The 11,566-nt window shown below is 47.8% G+C and overlaps 1 protein-coding gene across 1 annotated transcript in view; it reads right to left on the bottom strand.

Moving 5' to 3' along the window:
• Positions 1-11,566, bottom strand: part of GAB2 (GRB2 associated binding protein 2) — a 92,365-nt gene that overhangs the window by 6,095 nt on the left and 74,704 nt on the right. The window contains exons 3-9 of the mRNA XM_017829267.1: positions 9,872-10,112; positions 7,268-7,854; positions 6,102-6,196; positions 5,082-5,364; positions 4,018-4,108; positions 2,617-2,719; positions 1,639-1,764 (exon numbers count right to left, since the gene is read on the bottom strand). Coding sequence (XP_017684756.1) covers positions 1,639-1,764; positions 2,617-2,719; positions 4,018-4,108; positions 5,082-5,364; positions 6,102-6,196; positions 7,268-7,854; positions 9,872-10,112 — 1,526 coding nt within the window. The remainder of the gene's footprint in view (positions 1-1,638; positions 1,765-2,616; positions 2,720-4,017; positions 4,109-5,081; positions 5,365-6,101; positions 6,197-7,267; positions 7,855-9,871; positions 10,113-11,566) is intronic.

Raw genomic sequence — 11,566 nt, 5'->3', positions numbered from 1 at the left:
TGGATGAAAGATTTCACCTGCTCTGCCTCTTGCTGGCATGAGACTGTGGTGCAATGGAAGGGCAGAAACAGCACCTGGGTCTTTACCTTCCCACAAACTCTGGGACATAGATGTTTGGTTGCAATTTTGTTCTCTAACTGCTGATATTGCAAATTCAGCCTTACGTTTTGCTCATTTTTTTGTAAAGAACTCAAGAACTCTTACAGATACACATAAAAATCCCAGCTCCATCCCTTTTAGCATTGCTGATTCTACCCACCTATGGCGCTAACCCATTTTCACTCTCAAAACAACAGATATGTTTGCAGGTTCACCCAGGAGACATGTTAAGGAAAAAGGAGATATTTTTTACCATAGTTTCTGGGGTCCTGGAGCTTTTTCTGCCTCTACAAGCATTTCAGAGGACCTCCATCTGCTTGCAACTGGACCAGATAATGTGAAACCTTCACAAGACTTTTAGGTCTCGTTTATCACCTCAGGAGACATAGCTTCCTTTGGATATGTGGATGTCCTGAGATACTTCATTGCCCTGTTTTCCTATGATTTGCTTTAAGATGGTGTTTGTTTCCCCTGTGTATGAACCTGGAGAAAAGTCACCAACATCTGTGTCTTTAGGAGCTTCCCTTTCCACATTTCCATATGACACTTGACAGAAGTATCCCATTCCTGACCCATCTTCTCCCCACAGCTCTTCCTCACCAGGCAATGGCTTAATCAGCTCAACATTATTTAACTTTTAAAGGTCAGGGGGTTTTTTTTTGAAAGCAGTTTGTACTTTTCCTGCCCAAATGACACCCTTTGAAAGCACCTGACTGGCAGCAGACAGGTTCCCAGCATTTTCTGAATAAGGTTATGAAAGTATTTCAGATACTTTCAGGTGGAAAACCCAAGTCTAGTTTTGGAGGATGTGTTGCTCTGAAGGAGGAAAAAAACTTCTGGTACTTCTTGGGGATACCTCCTGACAGCTTTTGAATACAATCTCCAGCTGAATTTCTGTTCTCATCAGCATCCCTGAACCCCTGCACATCCACGCTTATGGTGACACTTCCAGCAGGGCTACAGACATGCAAGAGACACTGAGTCTGACCTAGAGTAAATACAGCAGTGGATTATAGAATGGTTTGGGTTGGAAGGGACCTTAAAGATCATCTAGTATCAATCATGTCATGGGCAGGGGCACCTTCCACTAGACCAGGTTGCTCAAAGCCCCATCCAACCTGGCCTTGCACTCTTTCAGGGATGGGCCATCCACAGCTTCTCAGGGCATCTTGTGCCAGTGCCTCACCACAGTAAAAAATTTCTGCCTAATATCTAATCTAAATCTACCTTCTATCAGTTTGGAGCCATTCCCCCTTGTCCTATTACTCCATGCTTTTCTCAAAAGTCCCTCTCCAGCTCTCCTGCAGCCCCTTTAGGTACTGGAATGAGCTCTAAGGTCTCCCTGGAGCCTTTTTTTTACCCAGGCTGAACAATTCCACCTCTCTCAGCCTGTCTCCACAGCAGAGGTGCTCCAGCTCTCTGATCATGAGAGACTCTTGAGACCATGGTTCAGGACTTTGGACCATGCTACTGTCAATATGCATAGAACTCCTTAAAAATGCATCACTTTTAATAAGAAGTTTATAAAATCCCCCATACCTTTCTGTGTGGCCCTGGTGAGCTTGGTTGGAAGTCCAGGGCCAAGTAATCCACACTCCCTGAACTCTTTTTAGGCGCTGGGCTGTTGGTACCACTAGGAACAGGAGAAGCAGAAATGGGATTTTGCTAATGCAGGGAAGAGACAGGAGAGATAATGAGGATTAAAATGGGAATAAAGAAAAAAGGGAATTAACACAAATCTGGCAGCAAAGCGCTTTGGTGGCACTTTATTAATAAAAAGCCTGGATATTTGGTCACCCGTCTCTGGGACCAGGGTGTGTAGAACTGGTGGGGGACTAAATATGTTGTATGTTGTGCTAACAAATATTTCAAGCTCATGTTCTTGATTTCATGTATTGGAGCAGTTCTTCTGCCTTTGTGTTGATTTTATTCACATGCCTGATAACAGATGTGGCCTTTAGCATGTCCCAGGAACCACACCTCAGTGAGGCCAGGCCAGCTCTGAGATCTTCGCTAATCACAACCATGCTACAGAGAGCACTGATTTCCTCTACCCCATGAGTTACATAACCTCCAAAATACGCTTAAATCAGCAGCTCCACCAAGAGAGACAAAATCCCCTCCCTGTAAGCAGTGCCACTCCCTGTTGCTGCTCTAATAGCCCCTGCCCTCCACACAAATATGATGTCAGTCGATATGAGGGGGAAAAAAAATTGAAAAAAATCAACTTCAATTAGGAATATACACCCTGACAGTTCTTATACATTTTTATCCCCTCTTAATTCCTGGTAAAGTAGGTGATATATGTTTCTGCTCTCACATACATTTAAAACTCCAATGGGACATGTCATTTTCAGAAGGAAGCACACTGTTTTGTGCATGCAGGGATGTATGTCAGGATGGATATCACACAGTCCTATCTGAGCACTTCCATGTCATGAGCTAGGAATGCGTTTGCAGAGCTGCGGAATGTGTATGTCCTGCCAGGACCATCTGTCTTAGCTGTGGGGCCCTTACCATCGCCACATAGTTCTCCTCGCTGTCTCCTGAGTCAGTGCTGGTGATGCTCTGGGAGGAGACAGGGCGACAGTACTGCAGAGAGCCCGCGTTGAACGTCTGGCTGTAAGGACAAGGGTCGATGTGTTATCCACGGTGGCAGGGGCTGCTTGTTCATTGCCAAGGAGGGCAGCTTTTGATGCCTACAAACATTACCATGCTCCAGTCTGGGGACTGGGCATGAAGAAGAGCTGGTGGAATTGAGGTTCTCCAACCCATCCTTTCCATGAGTTGGAAATCACTGGGTTTGGTCTTCCCATTTCTTTTCTTTCTACAATTTTTTGCTTGCTATGTACCTGTAACTCTCCTGCTATCACCTACACAAACCAGGCTCCATGAACTCTTTTATCTCACAGGAAACATTTAGTTGTGGAGGATGCAGAGCCAGCCTTGGTGAAGCCTCTAACCTCCAGCCTTACCACAGCTACAGGATTTGTTTACTGTACAGGGCCCTATCCAAATTTTTTGCTGGAAAACAAATCCTCCAAGGAATTGTCTTGCTTTCAATTGGCCAAATCTAATTATACCAAACAAAATAATTAAATCAGTGTCTGGCATTAAAGCATGTGTCTTAAAAAGCTATTCGTTGCCTTTCAGTAAAGCAGGGTCATATGATTAGCTGATAAGGGAAAAATCCATTAGCTTCTCCAGGGTCGGACGTCTTGTCAATCAAACCCTGCTCGCCACTTCCCAGTGCAGTGATTTCAGCACACAGCGCTCATGCCCTGCAGTCAGTCTCCACACAATCCAATTTATTAGAGAAGTCATAGCAGCCAAGCTTTGCTTCTGCCTTTCACTGGACAACATCAGACCGTGAATTAGCAGCAGAGCTGAAATTGTGTGAATCCTGTTATTTTTGGCCGGCAGACATAGCTCTGAAGAGCTTTGGTTTAATTTTGCAGACTTCCTTTGGGCTAGGCTTTGCTTTCAAGGCAATCAAAGCACGTCTTGGTCAGACCCCAAGAGTGTCACCCTATGTTTTGAGACTACAGTGGGGTTTTTGGGGAGATAGCTGGATGTGAAATCATGCCCCACACCCCCAGTGTGGCTGAGTTGGTCTGGCTCAGCTGGGTCATGAGTTGTGGTGGACCACAGGTCCAATGTGAGAGCCATAGCTCTCCAGAAGTCGTCAGATCCCAGAAACAGGAAATGTCTTCAAGGGATCTTAATTAGCTGCTCAGCCACATGCTGGGCTTTCATGTGAAATCCCAACCTAAATCATTTTATCTTTCTGCCACCAGCTGTGATGTGGGGAACCTATGACAGAGGTGACAGATTGGCTACACGTGGACATCAGTGAGAGCAAGACCAGACAGCTGCTGTTAAATCAGAGCAAGAATTCATCCCCCAACCATTACTCACGTTGGCCTGGACCAGGATTTTGTGACTGGCGATTTGAAGGGAAGCTCATCGATGACAGTGTTGTTCCTCAGGTCCAATGGTGATGGCTTTGCTGGGGGAGAGAAAAGCCTTTATTCAGAGACAGCATGTTCCTAGAATTCAGCATCCATGACTGGCATGAGAGGGTCCCCAAAAAATGGTTGATTCTGCTAATCAGTCAACCACCCCTCTTGCTGATGACAAATATCTCCAGCCAAAATCCCTGCACTCATTTATGCCAGGAGAGAAAACAGTGAATTTCTCCCTCTGACCCACAGCCCTAAAATGGATGGGTGGTCCCAAAAGGGGAGTATGCCTCCCAGGAAATGAGGATCTGCTAAAAATACCCAAACACCAGAGTATAAACCCATTCATCAGGGATCTGTGAAAATCTGTGAGATGGGGACAAGACCAGATGCTGCCGACCCTGAGCTACCTTCGTCTGGAGTGTTTTCCCATAGGGAATGGGAAAGGGCATCTGCAGGGGAACATGAAAACTCTTCTCATCACGGATGGTTCATTAGGTGGAAGAGTGCTATGCTCCAGCCCCAGCCCTTGATCAGAGTGTTGATGGGGTTAGGTGTGGACACCCTAACGATGAAAGCACTCCTCCTTAGGATCTCCTTGGTGACCTGTCAGGCAAGGGACTGGGAGGGAACTGGAGGATACTGGGAAAGCCCTGAAGGAAGAACTGCCTAGAACCAACCAGTAGGAAACAGCAGGAAAAATCTGAGTCATCTGAACATAACACTGAGATTTTGGGGTGGAGCATAGGGAGGGGTGCAGGCAAAGGGGGTGAGATCCTGTCTGTGACATATATTTCCTGTAAAGGCCTGGAAGGTCTTGAATGGGTTGTTCAAGCAACACGAAAGTTGCATTTGTACTATAAGGCTCCTGAAAGATGAAGGGGATGGGAGAGATCTGAAGGTCTGACTGTGCTGGCAGTAGCAAAATGCACCCCATCTGTGCACAAGACGACAGATGAAGTCTGAGGTATGAGATGAATAAAAGGATTCCTGTAAAGATTTTCCCACAACCATTCCTACCTTTCCGGTCGGGTTTGAGGTTGCGGTTGACTGGTGGGGGCTGGATTTCACTCAGTCGTCTGTGACACTGCACCATAGCTCCTCCTTTATGCACAGGAAGGGTGGCTGAGGACAACCCCACCAGGTCAAAGTGATGCGGCCCAGGGCTCATGGGGATGTAGAGGTTTTGGGCATTGTCGTTGGCTTTCTCAGCATGGATTAGGGGTGAGGAACCAGGGTTCATGGGGACGTAGTTGTCCTCGGAGTCAGTACTGTGGGAGCGAGCCACTGCTGCCTTGGCTTGCTGGGGGACAAGTGGGAGGATGTGCTGTAAGTATCAGACTCTGCTCAACCCCACCCCACTATAAACCCTTCATCTCTTCATAAATGAATACACATCTGAGGGGGGAACTGCTCTAAAACCTAAGCACAGAGGGAAGGGATGGTCTGTCCCCACCTTGGCCATCAGTTTGCACTGAGAGGGTCTACCTTCTCTGTTTCCAAGACATTGCAACATCCTAAGTTTTGAGAAAGGTCTTCATCGCCCAGACTTGAGCATCTTCTCATGATCAGAGTGAGCTGCAGAAACATGCTTAACCTGGAAAGCCTTTCTTGCCTGGGCTCTGATCATGACTAAAATGCAATCTGAAAGGCTGCTTTAATGTAATTTCCAGCTCAGGAAATCTTAGAAAGTGCACAAAAGAGGCTGTTCTGGCAATGTGTCAAAATTTAACTCAGAAGCATCCAAGGCTTTAAGGAAGAAGTCAAACTCCTAGGCACTTTTTTTTTTTGGGCCAAAGCTCCAGGAAGGTATACTGTGTGGAAGCAAAGCTCTGCCTGCGGTGCTGGGTTAGGTCCATCTGTCACTCCACCTGTTCCCTGCAGGCCACCATGATTTTAAATGAAATAATTAATAAACTCCTTCTTGACTCAGCTCTGCAGGCCTGCACTGTGAGGTCCATCCTGGAACCAACTTGTTTCTGAATCTATAGATGCAAGTAGGTGCCTACAGTGTGGTGGCCAACACCAAGTCCCACTCACCAGGTAGGAGTTGTACCCATCGTTCATGGACTCGACCGACTGCACGGCACTGCCGCCCCCGTGCTGGGGGTACTCGTACGTCTCGCAAGAAGAAGCTGCAATGCAACCACAAATGCACAACGTGTCCCACCACAACTGCCAATAAAAAGGGGTCCCTGAAAACAAGGCACTGTGAGGACAATATCTGTTTTGTTGATTCAGATGCTGATGAGAAGACATGGTCTTTAGTCTGTCACAGACTCTCTGCTATGCTCCTTCCCAATTAGCATCTCTCTGATGCATCACCACAACTGCATATGCTGTGTGGACCTAACCCGGTTCTGTCAAAGTACTGCAAAATCCCAGGGGTAAAGATGTCAGATAAGGTACATCATGGTGACAAAACTGGTTTAAGGGAGAGAGAGCTCTGTTAGAGCTTGCTCAGCAGATGTAGGGGCTGGGAGCCTCCAGTAAGGGAAGGATGGGGTGAGGATGAATGCTAAGCTCTTAGATAAGTCTGCCTACTGCTGAGCATGGGTCTGATCTCAGCCTAAATGTTGGCAATTAGGTAGGAGGAGATGGAAGAGGCATTTCATAGAGCTCTGTGTAAAATTTACAGTGTATTTTCTCTTCAACCACCTTTTCTAAGTTTGCAATTTTGTCATTCTAGGTACAAGTGGGCATGTTCATCCATGGCCTACTCATGGCCAATGGGAACAGCATCTCTGCTGCGCTGGGGACATCGGGTCTTGGAGATGTGCAAAACCAAGGTAATGTGCAACCTGTGCAAACCCAAGGTTTTGCTCACCCACTTTGGTGAGCAAAACCAAGGCAGCTCCAGGCTGAAGTATGTTTTGATAAACCTGGTTATGAACTGAAGGCAAACTAAAAATAGCTGAAATCTGGTGAAGGGCTTCATAAGCAAGCAGGTTTGGGGTTTTGGTTCAAGTTACAACATAGCTAATAGTCATCTGGGTAGCTCTGGTGGGCAGAACTCTGTGGATGCCTCTCCATGCCTGCTGAATACAAAAAACAGGGCCAGATCCTGACTGGGGAGAGCTTCTTTGTGTTCACCCCCTGGTTGATGCCAACAGCACTCCAGCCCTACCACAACCCCATGGGACTGATCTGCCCAAGTCTGGTAGACAGGACAAAGCCACCCTCAGCTCCCCACCCCCAAAATTCACCTCGGTGCAATCTGCTGTTCTCCACTGCAGGCAGTGTGTTTCTCCGTGGAATGGTGGCTGCCATGGGGGCCAGACCTAGATTTTCACTGGGCTGGAGCCGCTGGGGTGGGCTGCCCCACCGTGGCTCCGTCTGCCCAGGTTTTGGGGGCCGCGGGGGTGGTGCAGAGGGTGAGTCGCTGGCGGCCACAGCCAGAGCATTGTGGTTCTTGTCCAGTGTAAATGTCCTGGGGATCTGGTAGATGGAGAGTGGGGTGGCAGGGATGTCATAGGAGTCCGTGGAGAGCTCACCAAACTCCTTGCATAGGGTGTTGTTGGGAGTCTTATAGGTGTAGACCTCCTCATTATCTATTTCAGAGCTGGTGAGGCTTGATTTGGGGTGGGTGTAGGAGCCAAAGGTGCGTGGGAGATCGTGCGCACTGTCCCTGAACTCCGAGTTGTGCCGGCTGGGTTTTGGCAGGCTGTAAAAGCCATGGAGCTGTCCACCAACCCCGTTCACGCAGTGCCCATTGCCCTGAGAGAGCTTCTGGACCGCTGTGTCGCTCCTCATGAAGAAGGCAGACCGTGTGGCTTGTGAGAAGCTGGCACTCCTGCAGAGGAAGGGGACAAAGGGGTTGAGATGGGGAGAGAGCTGGTCCTGGGGTGCAGCAAACTCTGCTTCTCCTCTTTGTCACCTTACTGACTTACATGAAGACCTAATGCATATGCACTGCAAGGGTGTGAAAGGTAACCTTGATTGGGTTTTTTTGCCTGCAAAGGTATAACCATGCATGGGTCAGGCTTTTATGGGCCACATGCTCCCACCCAAAAAGGGCTCACCCAGCCCTACATAAACATTCCCCCATGGAAGAGGCTCCTGCCCTGTATCAATCTTTGTGGTGAGAAAACCTGAAAGGGTTATGAGAGAGTTTCCAGTTGTGGCAAATCACTGGGAAAGTGCAGGACCTATGGGAAAATCTGGGACATGCTGGTTGCAACCCCTGCTTCGACAGGGTTTGTGCTCTGCAGGGACAATAGGGACTCTTTCACGGAGCCAGCACGAGATGGCGCTCAGAAATAGGGCTTATTTGGGGAAAAAAACAAGTGATGTTGTGATAAGACAAATACTGAGCTCCCGCCACCTTTGGAGCTCAGTACACTCAGGTCTCGGTTCTGGCAGGGTCCTTTCAGTCAAGGACTTGAAACATCATGTGTTAATTATTCAGTATTGCCTGCCAATTAGCTACTATTACCCTCATTTTATGGATGAGTAAAGTAAGAGCTCCAGAGCTGAGAGGGGAGGGATTCCCAGCAGTTCTGCAGCCTGGCCCCATGCACTGGGCATTGATCAGATGATTATTTCTGGCCCAGTTGCAGAAGCTGCCACCGGCCAGTTTGTTTCTGCTCACCAAAGCATTGGTGCTTGCTTCCTTCTCCTCTGCGTCCCAGCCACATTTGGGTTCTCAGAGAGTGGCTTTTAGGTATCCTCACAGCTGGAGCATCAGAGGGCCGTTTTTTTAAACACTGTTCTTTTAACTCCATCTGAAGTTAATTTTTCTGAGCCTTTTTCTCTTGTTTTTCAAGTAGGGAAAGTCAGCTGCAGCAGGAAAGCCCAGTGGAGGCTGCAGCCTGGGCTCTGCTCTCAGTCCACGCCAGCTGGGTTCTGACTGTCCCCTCCCTCCCTCCTCGCTGCTCCTGCGAGCCAAAACTCTTCACGTCAAAAAAACTCCTCGCTATTTAAGGCAACCGGCTGGGTATGGAGGCGGAGAGCTGTCTCTCGCTCAGAAATACCACACCGTGCACCGCCAAGCTGCCACGAAGCCCAGTGAGCTCTGGAAGGGGTGACTGGCAAAGTGGTGGAAACCCTGCCCATCCCTTTGTTTGTTGTTTTTCTGATTAAAGGCAGGAATTAGGGCCCTGCCTGCAGGATCACAAAGTGGTTGAGGTTGGAAGGGATCTGTAGAAATCATCTGGTCTAACCCCCTGCTCAAGCAGGGTGACCTAGAGCTGGTTGTCCAGGACTGCACCCAGACAGCTCTGGAGTATCTCCAAGAATGGAGACTGCTAAACCTCACTGGACAACCTCTGCTACTGTTTGGTCGTTTATAGTGAAAGTGTTTCCTGATGTTCAGAGGAGCCCTCCTGTGCTTAAGTTTGTGCCCATGGCCTCTGGTCCTGACACAGAGCATCACTAACAAGAACCTGGTGCCATCCTCTTTGCACCTTATCTGCAGGGGAGATCCCTCTGAGCCTTCTCTTCTACTAGCTGAACAGTTCCAGCTCTCTCAGCCTTTCCTCTTAGGAGAGATGCTCCAGTTGTTTCAGCAACTCCATGGCCCTTTGAACTGGACCCAGTATTGACCCCTTGAGTACACTTCTAGTGACTGGCCTCCACCTAGATTTCATGCCACTGATCACCATCCTCTGTGTCTGGCCATCCAGACAGTTTTTAACACAACCCAGAAAGACAGGAAAGCTGGGAGCTTGTGACCTCCTCCTCCCAACCATTGCTCAGGGCTTTCTCCAGCTGGGTTTTGCAGACCTCCAAGAATGGAGGTAGGTTGAGCCACCGATACCCATCCCTCCCTCAGCTGTCCCTGAGGTTTGCTCCCAGGTGGGCTAAAATACCTTGCATTTTCTGACTTTCTGCTCATGCACTGGTGGAGGAAAAGGTAGTCCTGGGGGGCACTGGCAGACAGGGTGCTCTGGAGGTGGCTGGCAGGTGAGTCGAAGGTGAACAGGGTGGGCTGGCTGGAGTGGGACGGTGCTGAGGACTTGCGCTCTCGCAGCAAGTGGTGGCTGGCACTGCTGAGCTCTGCCGGGGAGGACCGTGGTGCATGGTTCATGGAAGCAATGCTCCTCAGGGTGTCTGTGCAGGGAAAAAACACACACACATGAGTGGCAGATGGAGCTACCCGGCAACCTGTGTTTCCAGGACTTTCCTTACTTAAATGTGCTGTCATTTATGGAGGTCAGTGGGGTTTGCTTATGACTCCAAGTGATGCTCTCACCTCTTCTACTTGGAGCACATGCAACTATAGGTACCATGTATGGAAATACATATTTATAATATTTTATCATAGAATCATATTTCATCATTTTATCCTATTTCATCACATGCTTAGTGGTTTGCAGGGATGTCTGCGGGATGTCAGCCTATTTCATGGAGAGATCAGTGGGTAGTTAAAACCTGATTTAAAAAAAAAGAGAGGAGCTTTCACACTGCAGTGAGATGTGATTTAAGTCACTCCCATCCCTCTATGTAAGGGCATCACTGCCATCCCTTTAGAGTTGGGTAAACTGAGGTACAGGGTGGGAATCTGGATGGACATAATGGCAGCGGAGATGAAAAAACATTCTCATGTTTCCCAATTCTCTACTAATTTTGTGGCCTCAAGAGATGTCCTGCTGTTTTATGCTAATAAAATTGGATGCACACCCAATGCATGACTCCTAGTGCCTGCTCCTCCTGCTTAAGGAGAAACAGACTTTAAAATATTAAATTCTTTTCAATGGAGAATATCCTAGAGTTCAGGAATAATCACCTGGCTACTCTAGTCCTCTCATAACTGTTCTTCATGAGTTCGAACCACAGATGAATTCTTACAGCCAAGTTGTAAATTCCCATTACAAAAAAACCCCCAACACAAACAAACCAAAACCAAAACCCAAAATCCCAGAAAAACCACAAGCTGCAGAATATTTTGGGAAAGCTGATCCATCTCTGGCTGCAGAAGACCACACAGAAGACCAGGCATGCACTCCTGGCATGTGAAAACCACACACTGTAGTTCACTGAAGGCACACTTTATAATAGTTGTGATTTACACTTATTTGGTGCTGATGTAAAATCCAGAAAAAACCCAACTCCTAACAAAAAGTGGAAATCCACCTGATCTCTGGCCACCACTGATTTTCGATTGCTCCCCAGCATGACCACCTGCTCTTCAAATTTGACTTCAGACACCCATGCTCCAACGCAGGGATGAAGGGGGTTTTACAGGGTTCCAATCTCTTTCTTTCCATTCCTTCCCTCAAATTCCAGATCACACCAGAAATTCTGAGCCTGATTCTCTTACGCTGCAGAGAAATGGCTGTCATGGTTCAGACAACGAGATGCTCCACACAGAGTGATTTTTTTACCAACTTCTGAGTCGTGTCAAGATACAAAATCAATCTGTCTGCTGCTCATTGGCTGCTGCTACATTTTTTCCCTGGTGTTACTTCAAACTTCACCCGATGCAGAAAAAGTACATTAATAGAAGCCAAGAGCTTGACTCTGTTGTTTGGTTTGTGCTAAACACAGAAAGGATCAATATTTAA

This window comes from Lepidothrix coronata, unplaced genomic scaffold, assembly GCF_001604755.1.
Source record: "Lepidothrix coronata isolate B3197 unplaced genomic scaffold, Lepidothrix_coronata-1.0 Scaffold161, whole genome shotgun sequence".
Lineage (NCBI taxonomy): Eukaryota > Metazoa > Chordata > Aves > Passeriformes > Pipridae > Lepidothrix > Lepidothrix coronata.
Note: the sequence above shows the minus strand (reverse complement) of the source record. Positions and strands in the feature narration are given on the sequence as shown.